At 36.9% G+C, this 20,572-nt stretch overlaps 1 protein-coding gene and 1 long non-coding RNA gene across 3 annotated transcripts; both read left to right on the forward strand.

The window, feature by feature from the left end:
• Nucleotides 1–1,331: 1,331 nt before the first annotated feature.
• LOC114409619 lies at nucleotides 1,332–4,063 on the forward strand. Of its 2 annotated transcripts, none has more exons than XM_028373130.1 (3): nucleotides 1,332–1,592; nucleotides 2,069–3,464; nucleotides 3,687–4,063. In XM_028373130.1, the coding sequence occupies exons 2-3, from the start codon at nucleotides 2,103–2,105 to the stop codon at nucleotides 3,708–3,710; spliced, it is 1,386 nt and encodes a 461-aa protein (XP_028228931.1). In that variant the 5' UTR covers nucleotides 1,332–1,592; nucleotides 2,069–2,102; the 3' UTR covers nucleotides 3,711–4,063. The 2 variants fall into 2 exon arrangements, with proteins under 2 accessions (XP_028228931.1, XP_028228932.1); XM_028373131.1 differs by lacking the exon at nucleotides 1,332–1,592 and adding an exon at nucleotides 1,616–1,775.
• Nucleotides 4,064–18,359: 14,296 nt separating this feature from the next.
• Nucleotides 18,360–20,209, forward strand: LOC114408261. Its single transcript, XR_003665875.1, has 3 exons — nucleotides 18,360–18,406; nucleotides 18,745–18,827; nucleotides 20,161–20,209. It is a non-coding gene; the product is annotated as an uncharacterized LOC114408261 (long non-coding RNA).
• Nucleotides 20,210–20,572: the final 363 nt, after the last annotated feature.

Raw genomic sequence — 20,572 nt, forward strand, 5'->3', positions numbered from 1 at the left:
ATGTGTAGGAGTTGACTCCACATATTTGACCATGTATACTAAATCAGGTGATTGGCAAAAGGCGGTCGTGCTGTCCTTTACTGTAGCCAATAAAAACGATGCCTTGTGCAAGTTCACGGTTAGCGTCCCTCAATTATTATAGAAGTTTGAACAGTTAACTAAGTTTTGTTTTTTTTAAGAGGGAAAGTTAATTAAGTTGTTAATATATATAGTGAACTGCTTTAATAAAATATGACAATCAATAAATTTCATGTTATATAGAAAAAAATTATCTTCTGGTTAATTAACGTTGTTATCATTTTTCGTTTAAATCTTTGATTTTTTTTTACAGACGTTTAAATCTTTGATATTTGGAGGTTATTTCCAACTCTACCTAATTTGTGTTAAGTTATGTGAACTCACTAAAAAGAATAAAATTATTTTGACATCTATTTTCCTTATGTATGAGACTGAGAATCAGGAATGAGAAAGTATATCGAGATTTAATGGCTAATTACAAAGATATTCGGAAAGTAAAATGAATAATTATCTACAATATTAAAATTGGATACAACACAGATATATAGCCACAATTTTACAAGAGTATGGGTACTATAATTTACTGTAAAAAATAATTATATTTTTATGACTAAATTTCTAGTTTTTAACCGTATCACTATCAGAAAGTGAAAACTAAATTTTTAGTTAAAGTTTTTGTTAAGTTATTAAAATATTAATTTTAACAATTATTATGTTGAATAATTATCGTTGTATTTTTTTATTTATGACTTGAGTTTAAATAAATTAATGTTATATTTATTTATTTTTAATATTATATGGGCATGCTTTTAATGTTATGTTTAAATTATTTAAAAATAAATTTTTATTATAATTATAATATTTGTTTAATTAATTTATTATTATTAATCTTATACATCAATAGTATGTGGATTGTGGATGTAGGTATAAGTATAGATTCTCCAAGTATATAGGAATCATGATTAAAAAATTACTACCACGTGAATACTGAATACGAGAATTACTCTTAAATACAGATATATGTGAACATATATTATCATAATTTATAGTTTAGTAACTAAACTTGCATAATTATTAATTATTATGTTATATTATTTTAAAATAAATTTTATTATCTTAACAAATTTTGTTTAACATATTTCATTTGAAAATTATTATCAAATTTTGTTATATTAATTAATTACTTTAAAACTTACCTTTCGGGTAATGTAATACTAAGAAAATAAAATAAAATAAAATAAACAAAAGACATTAAAAGAGGGAGCAACAAGTAAGGAAAGCAGAGGTCGAAGGTTCGGGGAAATGGAAATGATTAATCATAGCCAGAGAATAAAAAATGTGAACGAACCGCGATTTTGTCCGTAACTGCAAACGGAAAGTCACGCTCTGTTGTTTTCCGCGTGTGTATGTAAGAAAAGCCAACACAACCAATAAAGCTAACTTTTTATTTCTTCTTGGTTGTGAAGATTCTGACTGACACAAGCAGAGTGGTACTTCTGAAGCAGATTGTTTCTTCTTCTTCACACTCCGCTGCGCTGCGAGATTTCCATGATTGTCCCATCCATTTCAGGAAGGTAGATATATTCTTGGTTTGGTCTTAAGTCTTTTTCCTTGTTTGAAAAGTATGTACAATCTTTTTCTAAGCAACCCATTCTTTTTATCAAGTTCATTTTCCTTTCGACCCAAAATAAAACACTCCTCCCTTTACTCTTTTGTTTCTCACAAACGGAATTCTGATTTTTTGCCGGTGGTAACCGGTAAGTGGTTGCTTTCTGTCATCGATCTATTCTTCATGTTAATGGATCGCCTTTGTCATATGTAATATCGTTGGAATTTGGCAATTAGAGGTGACACATGGAGTAGTAAACTTTCATAACTAGCTTCTTTCATTTATTTATTTATACATTATGCCCACATGCCTTAGGGACAACATTTTCTATGTCAGTTAATATTGAAATTGACATCAAAAGTCTACTTTGATTAAACAAAAAAATAACAATAATTTTTTTCCCTATCATCTTTGACGATTGCAATTTCCTTCTGCGTTCAGGGTTTGGTGATAGATTCAATAATCAAGGTTTAGTATGGCAGATTCTTTGATATCCAGAAGTAAAAGTGATGTAACGGCAATGAAGGAGACACTTCGTACGCAGCAGCAACTTCTGGAAAAGCTATATGCTGAGTTGGATGAGGAAAGAGAAGCTTCAGCTACCGCAACGAGTGAAGCATTGGACATGATACTGCGTTTGCAGGGAGAGAAGGCTGTGGTGAAGATGGAGGCGAGTCACTACAAGAGGGTGGCAGAGGAGAAGATAGGCCATGCCGAGGCCTCTATTGAGGCTTTTGAGGAGCTTATGTACCAGAAGGAAATGCAAATTGCGTCTCTTGAGTTTCAAGGCCAGGCTTATAGACTCAAACTTATGAGCTTTGGGTGTGAAGGTTTTAATGAGTTTGAGTTCCTAGAGGATCTGCTGTTGAAGAGGGGTGATCAAAGAAATGGAGAAAATGGGGGTAGGGGTAGCACTATTAGAAGGCTACATTCAATGCCCCCCATTCAGTTTCTGAGTTCCCTGACTGCTGCAAAGAGGGAAAGATCAACTAGTCCAGTTCTTGATGTGATTCCTATGATAATGGAGGAGAGTACTGACAAGGAAGTTGCTCAACCTGGCTTGGATTTGACACGAAAATTAGTTGACTTTGCATGTGGCAGTGGAACTCTTGATTCATATTTGAACAAGATAAAGGAGTCGGATGAACAGGTGAGGGTGATTTCAGATTGTGATGAAGGAGAAAAAAGTGCAAATTTGAGTAGTAGAAGAGGGAGGTCTTCTTCAATTTTATCAAAGGCTAGCACTAAGATGGCCTGTGATCAAACAGAAAGATTGCTCTCAACTAACTTTGATGAAGTGAGTCCAGGTGAAAGCACACACACTAGAGTAGTTGTTAATGATTCTCCTTGCTTGCTTAATGTCCATGATGTGTATGAAGTCCCACAAACTAGTGAAAAGCATGAAGTCAGTGAACATAGAGAAAAAAGGGTTGAAAGATTGAATTCTGATGCATTGAACAAATTAACAAAACCAGATTCTGTGTCTGAGGGAATGGTAGAATCACTTGTTAAACATGGTGCAGAAAAGAAAAAGGGTATGTTTAAAGTATATGGTGAAATCAAAACTCCTTGTCCTAAAGATATGATGACTATCATTGGCCACATGGATTGTAATTCTCAAGCTGAGATTCAAAAGCTGAATCAGAGAATTGAGAGGCTTGAGAGGGAGAGAATTATTGCAAGGCAAGAGGTTACCCATGAAGGGAATGGTGAAGAGAAATTGAGGCTGTTAAAGGGCATACAACGTCAACTCCAAATAATACAATCCGAGATGAAAAGCTTGAAAACCGAAAAAGCCACTACTATGGATGATGTTTCTTTGGCTTCCCTCCAAGAGGTAAAATATGATATGGTGTTTCTTTCCTTCACCCTTGAGAGAAAAAAAAATTGTCTATTGCTTGAGTGTCTTTGATTCTCAGTGGTATACACTCTGCATTTGGTATTAATTTTTATATGAGAATACAGATTGCGACTGGCTTTTGATGAATTATTTCATATTTGTGCTCCGTATTCCTGATATTTGAAATAGGAACTAATGATAGCAAATTTCTATGAACAGGCAATGTTGCACTTTTGGCTCTGATGAAGTAACTACAGAATGACCATCTTAGACGACCAATCAACCCACTTACTGTATTACATGATGTATAATTGTACATACGGTTTGTATACACAGGATTTTTTTATGATAGAATTGAATTTAGTACCAGCAAATGTATGCAATTCAACAACAACGTCTGGTATATACTAGGCACTAGAATGATGGCAATTTAAAATTTTTTTAGGCTTGAATATTGCTTCCCTTGTCTTTTTTCTTCTCGAGATTGAGGTTGTGGTAGCTATTAGATTGAAAATCTTTCTATAGTTCAAAATTGAGACTGTATGCTCACAATGTTATATTGAAGTGGAAGTATATGAATGCCCTGAATTCCTCTCGTTGTTTATGTTCACTGGGGAAGAAAATGTTCATGGAATTTCTCACTTCAGTTTCACCCTTTTGCTAACCATTAACAAGAGATTTGATTATATCGTGAATAGATGAATTTTGTTTACATAACTGTAACGTAACTGTATTGAGTTTACTTACCAGCAAAAGTTTTTGGTGACGCTATTGAGTAAATCAAGATTCAATTTCTATAGGAAGTAGTGTTCATATTTAACGTGTGACAGTGTGTTGAACAAAATTGTCTCAAAATTTTCAGGAACAAACAGAATATGCACATCGTTAAATATTGAGACAATTTTAAACAAGAAAGCAGAATCAAAACCCAAAGAACGTTTATAAACAGAATCAATTGATAATAAAAAAATATGATAAAGGAGAGTTTTAAAAAATATCCTTAAAGAAAAAAAGTCACAGTGGTAGAAAGTTATAATGTGCTCCTCTCTCAATATACAAAATCGGTTCTTTTTCTACATTGTGTGACTGTGTTACCTCATATTTATCAGCGAGAAGCTATAAATTTATAGGCATCCAATAGGCACATCATGCAGCAACATATCTATCTATATCTATCCTTTAACGATCAAGGATGGCTAGGAAGTACATCTTACAACTACGCTCTCTCACTGTTCAAGTAACAGTGGCAACGAAACATTTATTTATTTTTCTTTTAAAATTGTAACCTTAACAACATATCTTTATGGTGGTTGATCTGTTTGTCATGCAATGCTTATATTATATTGAAAATTGCAAAATATATATATTTCCAGTATGTATGTTCTCAAAGGATACAACCCTCAGAATTTAAATGTTATTAACTCATCGTCAACGACAAATTGTAACATGTTTCCAAATTTTTCGACAGAGACAACTTTATAGTATTTAAAGCAAATGGTATATAATACTATGCATATAATGTAGACAACAAGTTATATTTAACATTTTTGTTCTTTTCATTTTGTCTTTTACTACAAGACAACAAGCTACATGCACATCCAGCCATATACCATTTATGAGTTAACAAATTTCATTTGCATGCTTGCAGCTATACATGTTTGAATCATGTCTTGCACTTCAAATGTATAGTGGATCATCGTACACTATATATCAAATCCTTAATGCTCATTGATTTTTATTTTTTATTTTTGTTTACGATTGAAACAAACATTATTTGCGCTCTCATTTAAAATTTGAATTTTTGAATCAGTTGTGCCATATGATTTTATGCATGATCATTGACAATCTCATCCTTTATATATTGTGATGAGGTTCCTATTTTCAAACGTGCAACTCATAACTCTCAAGTTTACAACCTTTTGTTTGTGTTTTGATTTCATGATGAATTCTTCCTACGATAGCATTTGCGATGTCACAAATGGAAAGGAAACATGGAAAATCAAGGCTACGGTAGGGTAATTAGGATATGGCGAATGACTCCCATTGGTGACATAGACAACCCATAAGTTATTGATATGGTGCTCTTAGATAGTCAAGTATTTATTTCATTTTTTTTACCTTTTTTACCTATAATCTTGAATTATTCCTTTATGAAATTCTACTCCAATATTTATTCATATAGGGAGGGAAGATCCTGACAACTATTTGAAAATCGATGATGAGGAAATTCAAGGGATTAATTATCGATGATGAAGTTTAGGTCATGAATTTCTTTGGTGTTATTGGAAACATTGGCAGTTATTGTGTATCAATGTATCAATAAATAACATTGATCACAAGTTTAAGTTGCTTTTTCATGCTAAAACATCAATTATCAAATGTGACGATATATATGAATGTATCAATAAATAACATTAATCCAATGTCTTCATATGCGAGCGATACTAAAAAACACGGTGAATTTGACAATCTAATAGGTAATCGAATGATGAATATTTATTTCTTGAGTTCAATTGTTCATAAGTTTTGTTGTTGATCAACAATTATTATGATCCATTAAATATGTAGATGCTGAAAAGGTGTCCGAAAAGAATGATAAGAGTGTTGGGAATTTTCAATAAATTTTATAAAATGTCAAATGAGCATCAAAACACATTACGTCAGATTATCAAGAAATTTTGAGGAATACCTGGATCTATAGAGCTTGATTAACACGCAGCGGAATCTGACAATGATCACGAACAATTGGTTTAATGACCTTCCTCAACCAAATCACCTTCTTCCTTGTGGGACCTTCGTTTTCTCTTCAAATGGGGAGAGGAGAAACTGTTTATTGATTTAGTATATTGGGAACCATAACCATGCCTTATTTTTTAAACCTATTAGGGTTTCCATTATCTTTTAATGGACCAAATTGGTTTCCGCTCATTAAGCTCATATCAATTATTTATTGGCAATCTAATGGGCTCACTCAAATAAATCACTTTATATTGAACCCATTTAAATGCAAATAACTAATATAAATGTTATAATATAATATGTAGCCCATATTAATTAATTAGGAATTATAAAATTCCTAACAATCTCCCACTTGGGCTTCATATTAACCTTAGACATTTATATCACAAAATTCTTTAGACGCGCAACTGTATGTTATTTACTTTTAGACTCCTTTTATACAATTTGGTTCATCTCATATAGCAACAGGAAACCACTGCAGTTTTCATCATAATTTAGCTTGATTAAGCCACAATGATCACCACTGTTACTCATACTCGATGACATAGATCAAATATGGATAAGCGGCATGGAAATTACATACAATGTGATCTTAATCATGTCTATTTCCAACTAGTCCAAACTTTATTCTTTATAGAGATCAATCCAAAATGCAATACAAATATTGCACACAAACAAACTTATAATGAAATGATAAACTTCAACTTTATTTCTGCAGAAAATCCAAATAACAAAATGTTTGCAAATCGTAATATATAGAACATGAGTAAGACTCCTACTAAACTAAGATACTATCAGGAATTACACCTATATGAGCAGTGTGCTCGTAAAAAGAAAAAAGAAAAAAAAACTTTAGTATCATACCTTTAGTAAGTGGATCAGCTAGTATGGAATGAGTTCCTATATGTTCTATACAAATTTATATTTTCTAGATTCTTTATTTAACAACCAAATACTTTATGTCAACAAACTTTTATTTGGTTGAATCCTTAATAAGACTGCTAAGATATTGTCTCAATAAACACTTGATGGCTACTTAATGTTGGCGACAACAAGCAAGCACGTTACAATAATTTAGCAATCATAAATTCTAGTATAATGTCTCATAGCAAAATATTAACTCCACCAACATGGTCAAATGTGAATGCTTATGTGAAGTGATTGCTATTAAAACATTCTGAAATAATCGAAGTCAGAATACCCAATGATCTCTAAACTTCTAGACTTTCGATATCAAAACACGTAGTTTCTTGTTCTCTTCAATTAACGCATAATGTGCTTTACTACTTCTAGTGTTACATACAAAGATTACTCATATATCACCTTAGGATTCCCACAAAATAATTTCAAACTCTAAATTTTACACATGCAAATTTGGGATTCACATAATATGAGTAATTTAAACCATAGTAGTAACAACAACAACAATTAAAGAAGAGAACAACAAACATGCAATGCACAAATAATCTTTATGGTAAATTTCAAGACCCAAACAAGATACCTAGCGCACCATTAATCCTCAATCTTTGGATTGAAAAAGACTAACTACAAGTGTTACTCTCAATGCATTGATTAAACATTGGTGATAAGTCCCGTAAAACAAAGGTTGTCTTTGGACACTCCATTGCTCACATGAACAACTTATATGATGATTATTCCGGTCAAATAATGATTGTCTTTGAACATTTCATTATTCACATGGAAAATCACACTATTTATAATCACCACATGTTTACCATTGCAAGCATGTAATTATTCTGTCAAATTGTGTCTTCCTTTGGGCCGAGCACAATTCACATGAATAATTTCATGTAACATCTGTGTAAATTCAATCAAATAAATTTACGCAACAGAGGTTACTTTGGCAACATGTTGTTTCAATCAATTTAATCAAAAATACAAGATAATTTAATACAATAAATGGGAGGTCTTAAAATTACACAATTTAACCAAAAGAATCCTTTAAAAATACTAGAGAAAAAGTTTCTTTATAGTCAATGCATTCCTTCTTAGTAAAGCCTTTAGCAACTAGACAAGTCTTATATCTCTCGATATTACCCTTTGAATCCTTCTTGGTTTTAAATATCAATTTACAACCAATAGGTTTCACACCTTCAGGCAATTCGACTAGATTCCAAAATTCATTGTCATTCATAGACTTCATCTCATCCTTCATGGCATCAATCCAATTTTGAGAGTTAGAACTATGCATAGCTTGACAGAAGTTGATTAGATCATCCTCTGTTAAACCAACACCATCCTTATGTTCTTGGAGAAATATAATATAATCATTTGAGATTGCACTTCTCCTCTCTCTAATGGATCTCCTTAATGACACTTCTTGAGGTTGTTGAGGTTGCTCTAAAGGTATTTGAGGGAGAACCTCATTGTTGTCTTGTTTTGGAACAATGTCAATAGTTTGAACATTGTCTTCTTTTACTGGAGTTGTGTCTTGAACAGTAATAGGTATGAGGACTTGATCACTATAAATAACAGGTTCTTCCTCAAAGACAAGATTCCTTATGTTCCCTTCCTTCCCAAACTCAACTTCCTCAAGAAATCTTGCATTTCTCGTCTCGAAAAAAGATCTTAAGGTGGGATTGTAAAATTTATAGCCTCGAGAGCGTTCAGCATAGCCAACAAAATAGCAGCTAATTATTCTTGAGTCCACCTTTCTTTCATATGGCCTATAAGGCTGTGCCTCAATTGGACAACCCCAAATGTGCAAATGTTTAATGCTTGACCTTTCCAAGAAGTTGTAGGAAAAGGACCACAAATGTCTGTATGCACTAGTTTCAAGACATCTTTAGCTCTTTTGGCACCTAATTTCCTTATGTTTGTTTGTTTTCCCTTTATGCATTCAATACAGACCTCAAAGTCCGATAAATCCAAAGGGTCAAGAATTTCATCCAACATAAGTCTCTGAATTCTTTGTTTAGAGATATGGCCCAAACACTTATGCCATAAGGTGGCTGAATTCTCATTCAATTTTTCATTTTGTACCATGTGAACTTATTTGCAGTATTTTATTATAGGAACTAACAACATCAAGAATGTAAAGATTATCAATTAAAGAACCAGAATCAACCATATTTTGGTAAAGACTAACTTTATTATTTCCAAATGAACAAGAAAATCCAAATTTGTCCAAACTAGAAATAGAAATCAAATTCCATCTAAAAGACGGTACAACAAAAGTCTCAAACAAATCCAAATAAAATCTAGTTTTTAAATGTAATCTAAAAGTTCCAATAGCTTCCACTGTAACCTTCTTGCCATCACCCACAAAGATGAATCTTTCATCATCACTTGGTGGTCGGCTCCACAGGCAACCCTGCATAGTCATACTTATGTGAGTAGTAGCACTAGAATTTGCCCACCAAGTATCTTTAGGTACAAAAGTCAAATTAACTTCTGAACAAACTAGAGTAAGAAATTTTCCTTTCTTCACACGCCATGCGGCATACTTGGGACACTCTTTCTTCATGTGTCCCGACTTCTTGCAGAAGTAACAAGTAAATTCCTCATCTTTATTTTGTTTCTTTTGCTGAGAAGTCCCTTCTGCAGCACCCTTAGTCTTCTTCCTTTTCTTATTCTGAGAGGTCGAAGTTGTAATACCCTGATATATATATCTATATATTATTAGTAATTATGTTTGATGTTTGATTATTTGTTGCGTTATTTTCATCCGTAATTATTTTTAAGGAAGTTAATTTAGTTAATAGAGGGGTGGATAGATAAGGATCTAGCTTCTCAAAGAAGCCTCTTGAGAAAGCTTCTCAAAGAAGCCACGAGGAAGCTTCTAGAGGAAGCCTCTTAATGAAGCTTCTAGAGAAAGCTACATGAAGCTGCCTCGGTAAAAATGCTTCCCAGCTTTCATTAACCGTTAGATCTTCTCGAACTTTGGTCTGCAACTTCACAAAACACTTTTCCATGATCTGACCGTTGGGATCTTTGAGAAGTTGTCTGGAGTGTGCTAGAAGCCTCTTAATGAAGCTTCTGGAGGAAGCTTCTTAATGAAGCTTCTAGAGAAAACTACATGAAGCTGCCTCGGTAGAAATGCTGCCCAGCCTTCGTTAACCGTTGGATCTTCTCGAAATTTGGTTTGCAACTTCACAAGACACTTTACCATGATTTAAGCGTTGGGATCCTTGAGAAAATATCTGGAGTGTGCTAGAAGCTTCTATTCCCGAGAGCATCTCTTATTTAAGCATTTCAGCCTTTGCTTTCTTGTAGCTTAGGAAAAATGCCATTTCTTCTTCTTTCTTTCTTCCAAATCCATTTCTAAAGTTCCAAGTACTTTCTCCATCACCCACATCCACCATTAGCCACCACAAACCATCATTGTTCTCCATTGAAAACCCACACCGAGAGGAACCCTTCAACCGAAGCAGAATTTCCAACTTGGCTTGCGGTTTCAGTAGAGAACGAAAACCCTAATCTGATCTTTCGTTTTCTTTCGAGGTAACCATGATTCTATGCTTGTTTCTTGTTAGTTTCATCTTGTCTTTGCATCTTTTCTAACTTTGCAACCGCCATTGCATGTCTTATGCTTCCTTTGAAAAACCTTAGAGAAAGAGACTTTGTAAACGTTATCCTTTCATGAAATGCATGTTATTTTCGTAACCTACACTGAACCCCGGTCACATTGGCGTGGTCGGAATTTCCAAATTACGTTCCTTTTTAAAACCCGAAATACTCTCAGCTCTTTCATGTAGTAATGTGGGTGTTTGACCCAGAGCACTGTTACTAGCTTTGTTTTCTTAAATCCATACGAAGTCTCCTTCGTTTTGGCATGGTAGAGGCTTGTGTGGAATCGACAAGCAAGGACAAAAAGGAATCTTCAAGTGACGCGACGAGGAATCCGTGGGGTAGCTCACTATAGGTAAGGGGAGTTTATTATAAAATTTACCGTTTTAACACCATAGTTAGGGTCAGGGAACCTAGCTATGAGGATATCTGCCTGTCCCTGTTGCATGCTGATTTTTCTTCAAAGAAAATTACGTTTTAACTAATGGGATGTGATATATATATGTATTGTGATGAATGATATTGTTTTGGTTGTTTGAAATGTGTTGTTTGAAGACCGTGCATGTGGAAATGATATTGTTGTGTTTGTTTGAATTGTTGTTGATGTTGCTATTGAGGATTTTAATTGATATGTGATGATAATGATAATTATGATGATATTGATTTGAGATGATGTTGTTAATAAACACCATGTCAACATGAATTGTTATTATTGATGAATATGTGAATATGAAATGAGGTTGTTGTTGTTGTTGATAACGTCATTGAGATGAGATGATATTTATGTTGTGAATGACATGGAAATATGATTTGTTGATTGATGTTGGAAATGCATTGGCATGTGCATGTTGTGTATGTCCGTGGGGGGTACTGTGCACTGACCTTTCAGGGTCTTTGGCACTAGCTTTTGGCCACGTTCATACGTTGGATGTTGTGTATGATCGTGGGGGGCACTGTGCACTGACCTTCCAGGGTCTTTGGCACTAGCTTTTGGCCACGATCATACGTCGTATGAAGTGTATGTCATGGGGGGTAGAGTGCACTGACCTTGTCGGATGGCCCAGACGTGGGTAACTAGCGTGGTTAGAGAATCTAAGCATTCCTGAGGGGATGCTTAGATGCTTTAATTGGTCCATGGTCTTTGGCATTTACCTTTGGCCGTGATCATAGCTCATACGACACAGGAAATAGAGTAACTGTGGCCAAGTATACTTTGTACTGGGGGGCTGTCACCTGGTAGGGAACACCTTTGGGCTCCCAGGCTGATCACCTATGGGAGGGGGGCTGTTACGTGCACAACCGGGTGGTCTCGACAAACTCAGCACAGTTCCCTAAGTGAGAGTGTCGTGTGGACACGCTTAGGCTATTTCCTGAGGTTTGGTTGTTGTTGGTACGTACCACATTGCATCTGAGTGTTGAGTTAGGTGCATGCATCATTCTGTGCAGTCTTGATTGGGTCCATGGATGGATGATGAGTAATCGTTGGATGTGAATGATGAATATTTGTTGGATATGAGTGTTGAATAATGATTGTTGTGTATGCTTATCATGTTTGCCTATGTTCCTTGCTAATTGTGGTTATTTGGAATTGGTATTGGTTCTTTTATAATAAACTCACCCTTGCAATTTTGTATCGTGTGGTTGATACCTGTGATGATCACGAACCTTGTTCGTGGGAGCAGAATGACAGTGGAAGGGTGTAGGGAGTAAGATTCTGGTGAGGAGCCGCCGAGCCTACGTGATGACGTTGGCGTTATTTTGGGTGAGAGTTGTGTTTTGTAATCAACTCCTTCGTAGTTGGTTTTTAAGTTTTATTTTGTTGAGTTAAAGATGTAAAACTGGAATTTTAATTATATATATATATATATGAACATATTTAATTTTCGTTATGTGTATGACATGTACTGAATTATTGTTTCTATGTAATTATGCATAATCACTTAAGTAATGGCGTGTTGTTGGATGAATTTATGTTGTGACAAAATCACTTCTATTTTCATAATAAAAAATTAAGGGAGTTCTTTTTATAAAAATTTAAATTATCGAATATTAGAGTGTGGATACCGTAGCGACGAGGTGGGTCGTTACATTTAGTGGTATCAGAGCAGGTCGAACCTTTCGGCCAATGAGTTGTGTGTCTGCTATGTTTTTCTGTGCATTCTTTGGTTGTTTTGTTGAATGCTTGGTGTTGGTTGATTGCTGATGTTTGATGTTCGTTGTTTTCTATTAGCACTTACTCACTAGTTGTGTTTTAATGAGCTATAGAGATTTGATTGTTGTAGTCGTATTGAATTTGTTTTTCTGATGTCTGCTATACCATGAATTTCAATGCCGGGTCACGAATTATCAGACTGGCCACCTGTATAATTTGTGAAGGGCAATGGAATGATATGGCAAGCGATCAGAAAATGCAAATGATGGAAAGTGGGTGTTAATGTCTTGAGTTGTCAACTCTCAAGAGTAATTGAGTAGGAATTTGTGATGGTTGTGATTGTTGTGTGGTTCTTTGTTTGTGTGTATTCCTTCCATGTCTAGCTCCCTGGTGTGTATAGGGAGTGATGGCTGGACGGAATGATCGTGCGATAGCGGATGCCCTTCAAGCCTTAGCTCAGGCCATAGGGAATCTGAATAGAGGAAAAGTTGGTGGAGCTGTTGAGTACCAGGGGTTGGATCGCTTCCAAAGAAACAACCCTCCTTCTTTTAATGGAGGATACAACCCTGATGGTGCTCAGAACTGGATAAGGGAAATTGAGAAAATTTTTTGAGTTATGGCATGTCCGGAGAGGCAAAAGGTTTCTTTTGGTACATATACTCTAGTGGAAGAGGCTGAGTATTGGTGGGAGAATACTCGCCAATGCCTAGAGGCTGAAGGTCAAGATGTGACCTGGGATGTCTTCAAGAGAGTGTTTTTGGAGAAATACTTTCCCGAGGATGTTAGGAACAAGAAGGAGATGGAGTTCTTGGAGCTTAAGCAAGGAAGTATGACTGTGGCTGAATATGCGGCCAAGTTTGAGGAGCTGGTGAGGTACTTTCCCCATTATCAAGGGAGAGATGGTGAGAGTTCCAAGTGTGTAAAGTTTCTGAATGGCTTACGACCTGAAGTGAAGCAAGTTGTGAATTACCAAGGTGTTCGTCAGTTCCCACTTTTGGTTAATATGTGCCGAATTTGGGATGAAGACTCCCGAGACAGGGCGGCCTTCTATAGGAGTACAGGTCCAATGAAGAACAAAAAGAATGGGCCTCAACATCGAGGAAAACCATATTCGATTCCTCCTAAGCAATATGGTAACCGCCATGACAATCAGAGGACTGTTGCTAGGGGATTTGCAGGTGGTAGCGGTAGCAAACCCAATACGTTCTCCACTCATATCATTTGTTACAAGTGTGGTAAGCCAGGGCACATCTCCTCGAATTGTCCCGATATAGGCGTAACATGTTTTAATTGTGGAAAAAAGGGACACACTCAGAGAGATTGTTCACGACCCAAGAAAGAGCAAAATGGTGGAGGCCCGAATGACCAAACTAGACATCCAAAGACCACAGGAAGAGTCTTTACCCTTAATGGTGCTGAAGCTTCGAAATCCAAAGATCTAATCCAAGGTAGATGTTTCATAAATGGGATTCCTTTGCTTTTGTTGTTTGATTCTGGTGCCACCCATTCCTTTATATCTTGTTTGTGTGTAGAAAAACTTAAGCTTTCGGTGTCTTCTTTAAATAAAGATCTAGTAGTAGAGACCCCTACTAGTGGTTCTGTGTTAACTTCTGATGTGTGTTTGAATTGTTCTGTGGAGATTTCTGGTAGGATATTCTTGATTGATTTAATTTGTTTGCCTTTGAGCCAGATTGATGTTATTCTTGGTATGGACTGGTTATCTTCCAACCATGTCTTGTTGAACTGTTTTGATAAAAGTGTGGTGTTTGATGATTCTGGAGTGAGTAAGGATATGATGTTTATCTCTGCCAACCAAGTTGTGACATCTTTAAAGGAAGATGCTCAAGTATACATGATCTTGTCTAGCCTAGAAGTAGAGACAAAGGTTTCTACATGTGACCTCCCTGTTGTTAGAGAATTTCCGGAAGTGTTTCCTGAGGATATATCCGGTCTGCCACCTGAGAGAGAGATAGAGTTTTCCATAGACTTAGTACCTGGTGCTGGACCCATATCCATAGCTCCTTATAGGATGTCTCCTATAGAGTTAGCTGAGCTTAAGAAACAGTTAGAGGAGTTGTTGGATAAGCAGTTTATTAGGCCTAGTGTATCTCCGTGGGGAGCCCCAGTGTTGCTAGTGAAGAAGAAAGATGGAACCATGAGGTTGTGTGTGGATTACCGCCAGTTGAATAAGGTAACGATTAAGAATAAGTACCCTTTGCCTAGAATAGATGACCTTATGGACCAGTTGCTAGGAGCTTGTGTGTTTAGTAAGATAGACCTTAGGTCGGGTTATCATCAGATCCGAGTGAAGTCTGAGGATATACCAAAGACTGCTTTTAGGACCCGTTACGGTCACTATGAGTATCTGGTCATGCCCTTTGGTGTGACTAATGCTCCAGGAGTGTTTATGGACTACATGAATAGAGTTTTTCACCCTTACCTTGATAGTTTTGTGGTAGTATTCATAGATGATATTTTGGTATACTCCAAGACTAGAGAGGAACATGAAGAACATCTGAGGATTGTGTTGCATACCCTTAAGGACCAACAACTCTATGCCAAGTTGTCCAAGTGTGAGTTCTGGTTAGAGAAAGTTAGTTTCCTAGGGCATGTGATATCTCAAGGGGGTATAGCTATGGATCCCTCTAAGATAGAAGCTGTTCTTAAGTGGGAGAGTCCTAAGTCTGTTTTTGAGATTAAGAGTTTTCTGGGCTTAGCAGGATATTACCGGAGATTCATAGAAGGTTTTTCCAAGTTGGCTCTACCTTTAACTAAACTGACTCGTAAGGGTCAAGCTTTTGTGTGGGATACCCAATGTGAGCATAGTTTCCAGATCCTTAAGGAAAGATTGACGATCGCTCCAGTGCTAGTTTTGCCTAACCCGAGAGAACCCTTTGAGGTGTATTGTGATGCATCAAAGATGGGTTTAGGCGGAGTGTTGATGCAAAATGGCCAAGTGGTGGCCTATGCTTCTAGACAACTTAAGACTCATGAGAGGAATTATCCCACCCATGATCTAGAGTTGGCTGCTGTAGTTTTTGCCCTTAAGATTTGGAGACATTATCTGTTTGGCTCTAAGTTCGAGGTGTTTAGTGATCATAAGAGCCTTAAATACTTGTTTAGTCAGAAGGAGCTGAACATGAGACAAAGGAGATGGTTAGAGTTTCTTAAGGATTATGATTTTGAGCTTAGCTACCATCCCGGTAAAGCCAATGTAGTGGCTGATGCCTTGAGTAGGAAATCTCTACATATGTCTTCCTTGATGGTTAGAGAGATGGATCTCTGGGAACAGTTTAGAGACCTTAGTCTTGCATGTGAGGTTACTCCTAATAGTGTAAGATTAGGAACTTTGAGGATCACTAGTGAGTTACTAAGAGATATCAGGGAAGGTCAGAAGATTGATCCTTTTCTAAGGACTTAGTTAGAGGCTATAGAGTCAGGAAGGGACAGTAGTTTCAATGTTGGATCAGATGGAGTTTTGAAACTTCGAGATAGGATTTGTGTTCCGAATGTGCCTGAACTTAGGAAGATGATCTTAGAGGAAGGACATAGGAGTAATTTGAGCATCCATCCTGGTGCTACCAAGATGTATCATGATTTAAAGACGATGTTTTGGTGGCCCAACATGAAGAGAGAGGTTAGTGAGTTTGTGTATGCATGCCTAGTCTGTCATAAGGCTAAGATAGAACATCAGAGACCTTCAGGGAAGTTACAACCCTTAGAGATGCCCCAATGGAAGTGGGACAGTATTTCCATGGATTTTGTGGTAGGACTACCTAGAACCCCTAGAGGTTTAGATTCTATCTGGGTTATTGTTGACAGATTGACTAAGTCTGCTCACTTCATTCCCATTAATATCAGATTTTCCTTGGAAAAGTTGACTACCTTGTATATAAGTGAGGTTGTCAGGTTACATGGTGTGCCATCTAGCATAGTATCTGATAGAGATCCTAGATTTACCTCTAGGTTTTGGGAGAGCTTGAACAGAGCGTTGGGAACCAAGCTTAGACTGAGTTCAGCCTACCATCCTCAGACTGATGGCCAAACTGAACGGACCATTCAGTCATTGGAGGACCTTTTAAGAGCATGTGTCTTAGAGCAGAAGGGAAGCTGGGAGGGTTTTCTTCCATTGATAGAGTTCACTTATAACAATAGTTTTCATTCTACCATTGGCATGGCTCCCTATGAAGCTTTGTATGGTAGAAGGTGTAGAACACCCCTATGTTGGTTAGAGCCCGGATAAGGCCTCACCTTAGGACCAGAAGTGGTACAACAAACCATTGAGAAAGTTAAGTTAATTTAGGAAAGGATGAGAACTGCTCAGAGTAGGCAGAAAAGTTATCATGATAAGAGGAGGAAAGATCTGGAATTCGAGGTTGGTGATCATGTATTCTTGAGAGTCACTCCATGGTCTGGGGTTGGTCGAGCATTGAAATCCCGAAAACTCACACCTCGCTTTATTGGTCCTTTCCAAATTCTTAAGAAAGTTGGCCCTGTGGCATACCAAATTGCACTACCCCCGTCTCTTTCTAATCTTCACAATGTCTTTCATGTGTCTCAACTCCGTAAGTATATCCGTGATCCATCCCATGTGATTGAATTGGATGATGTACAAGTGAAGGAGAATTTCACATATGAAACATTGCCTTTGAGGATCGAGGATAGGCGAACAAAACACCTAAGAGGGAAAGAGATTCCGTTGGTCAAGGTGATATGGGGAGGTGCATCAGGAGAAGATGCCACGTGGGAATTAGAAAGTCAGATGCGAGAAGCTCACCCGTCCTTGTTTGAGTAGGTAAATTTCGAGGACGAAATTTATAAAAGGGTGGGAGAGTTGTAACACCCTGATATATATATCTATATATTATTAGTAATTATGTTTGATGTTTGATTATTTGTTGCGTTATTTTCATCCGTAATTATTTTTAAGGAAGTTAATTTAGTTAATAGAGGGGTGGATAGATAAGGATCTAGCTTCTCAAAGAAGCCTCTTGAGAAAGCTTCTCAAAGAAGCCTCTTGAGAAAGCTTCTCAAAGAAGCCACGAGGAAGCTTCTAGAGGAAGCCTCTTAATGAAACTTCTAGAGAAAGCTACATGAAGCTGCCTCGGTAAAAACCCTGCCCAGCTTTCATTAACCGTTGGATTTTCTCGAAATTTGGTCTGCAACTTCACAAAACACTTTTCCATGATCTGACCATTGGGATCTTTGAGAAAATATCTGGAGTGTGCTAGAAGCTTCCGTTCCCGAGAGCATCTCTTATTTAAGCATTTCAGCCTTTGCTTTCTTGTAGCTTAGGAAAAATGTCATTTCTTCTTCTTTCTTTCTTCCAAATCCATTTCTAAAGTTCCAAGTACTTTCTCCATCACCCACATCCACCATTAGCCACCACAAACCATCATTGTTCTCCATTGAAAACCCACACCGAGAGGAACCCTTCAACCGAAGCAGAATTTCCAACTTGGCTTGCGATTTCGGTAGAGAACGAAAACCCTAATCTGATCTTTCGTTTTCTTTCGAGGTAACCATGGTTCTATGCTTGTTTCTTGTTAGTTTCATCTTTTCTTTGCATCTTTTCTAACTTTGCAACCGCCATTGCATGTCTTATGCTTCCTTTGAAAAACCTTAGAGAAAGAGACTTTGTAAACGTTATCCTTTCATGAAATGCATGTTATTTTTGTAACCTACACTGAACCCCGGTCACATTGGCGTGGTCGGAATTTCCAAATTACGTTCCTTTGTAAAACCCGAAATACTCTCAGCTCTTTCATGTAGTAATGTGGGTGTTTGACCCAGAGCACTGTTACTAGCTTTGTTTTCTTAAATCCATACTAAGTCTCCTTCGTTTTGGCATGGTAGAGGCTTGTGTGGAATCGACAAGCAAGGACAAAAAGGAATCTTCAAGTGACGCGACGAGGAATCCGTGGGGTAGCTCACTATAGGTAAGGGGAGTTTATTATAAAATTTACCGTTTTAACACCATAGTTAGGGTCAGGGAACCTAGCTATGAGGATATCTGCCTGTCCCTGTTGCATGCTGATTTTTCTTCAAAGAAAATTACGTTTTAACTAATGGGATGCGATATATATATGTATTGTGATGAATGATATTGTTTTGGTTGTTTGAAATGTGTTGTTTGAAGACCGTGCGTGTGGAAATGATATTGTTGTGTTTGTTTGAATTGTTGTTGATGTTGCTATTGAGGATTTTAATTGATATGTGATGATAATGATAATTATGATGATATTGATTTGAAATGATGTTGTTAATAAACACCATGTCAACATGAATTGTTATTATTGATGAATATGTGAATATGAAATGAGGTTGTTGTTGTTGTTGATAACGTCATTGAGATGAGATGATATTTATGTTGTGAATGACATGGAAATACGATTTGTTGATTGATGTTGGAAATGCATTGGCATGTGCATGTTGTGTATGTCCGTGGGGGGCACTGTGCACTGACCTTTCAGGGTCTTTGGCACTAGCTTTTGGCCACGTTCATACGTTGGATGTTGTGTATGATCGTGGGGGGCACTGTGCACTGACCTTCCAGGGTCTTTGGCACTAGCTTTTGGCCACGATCATACGTCGTATGAAGTGTATGTCATGGGGGGGGGGGGTAGAGTGCACTGACCTTGTCGGATGGCCCAGACGTGGGTAACTAGCGTGGTTAGAGAATCTAAGCATTCCTGAGGGGATGCTTAGGTGCTTTAATTGGTCCATGGTCTTTGGCATTTACCTTTGGCCGTGATCATAGCTCATACGACACAGGAAATAGAGTAACTGTGGCCAAGTATACTTTGTACTGGGGGGCTGTCACCTGGTAGGGAACACCTTTGGGCTCCCAGGCTGATCACCTATGGGAGGGGGGCTGTTACGTGCACAACCGGGTGGTCTCGACAAACTCAGCACAGTTCCCTAAGTGAGAGTGTCGTGTGGACACGCTTAGGCTATTTCCTGAGGTTTGGTTGTTGTTGGTACGTACCACATTGTATCTGAGTGTTGAGTTAGGTGCATGCATCATTCTGTGCAGTCTTGATTGGGTCCATGGATGGATGATGAGTAATCGTTGGATGTGAATGATGAATATTTGTTGGATATGAGTGTTGAATAATGATTGTTGTGTATGCTTATCATGTTTGCCTATGTTCCTTGCTAATTGTGGTTATTTGGAATTGGTATTGGTTCTTTTATAATAAACTCACCCTTGCAATTTTGTATCGTGTGGTTGATACCTGTGATGATCACGAACCTTGTTCGTGGGAGCAGAATGACAGTGGCAGGGTGTAGGGAGTAAGATTCTGGTGAGGAGCCGCCGAGCCTACGTGATGACGTTGGCGTTATTTTGGGAGAAAGTTGTGTTTTGTAATCAACTCCTCCGTAGTTGGTTTTTAAGTTTTATTTTGTTGAGTTAAAGATGTAAAACTGGAATTTTAATTATATATATATATATGAACATATTTAATTTTCGTTATGTGTATGACATGTACTGAATTATTGTTTCTATGTAATTATGCATAATCACTTAAGTAATGGCGTGTTGTTGGATGAATTTATGTTGTGACAAAATCACTTCTATTTTCATAATAAAAAATTAAGGGAGTTCTTTTTATAAAAATTGAAATTATCGAATATTAGAGTGTGGATACCGTAGCGACGAGGCGGGTCGTTACAGAAGTCA

This window comes from Glycine soja, chromosome 4 (genome assembly GCF_004193775.1).
Source record: "Glycine soja cultivar W05 chromosome 4, ASM419377v2, whole genome shotgun sequence".
Lineage (NCBI taxonomy): Eukaryota > Viridiplantae > Streptophyta > Magnoliopsida > Fabales > Fabaceae > Glycine > Glycine soja.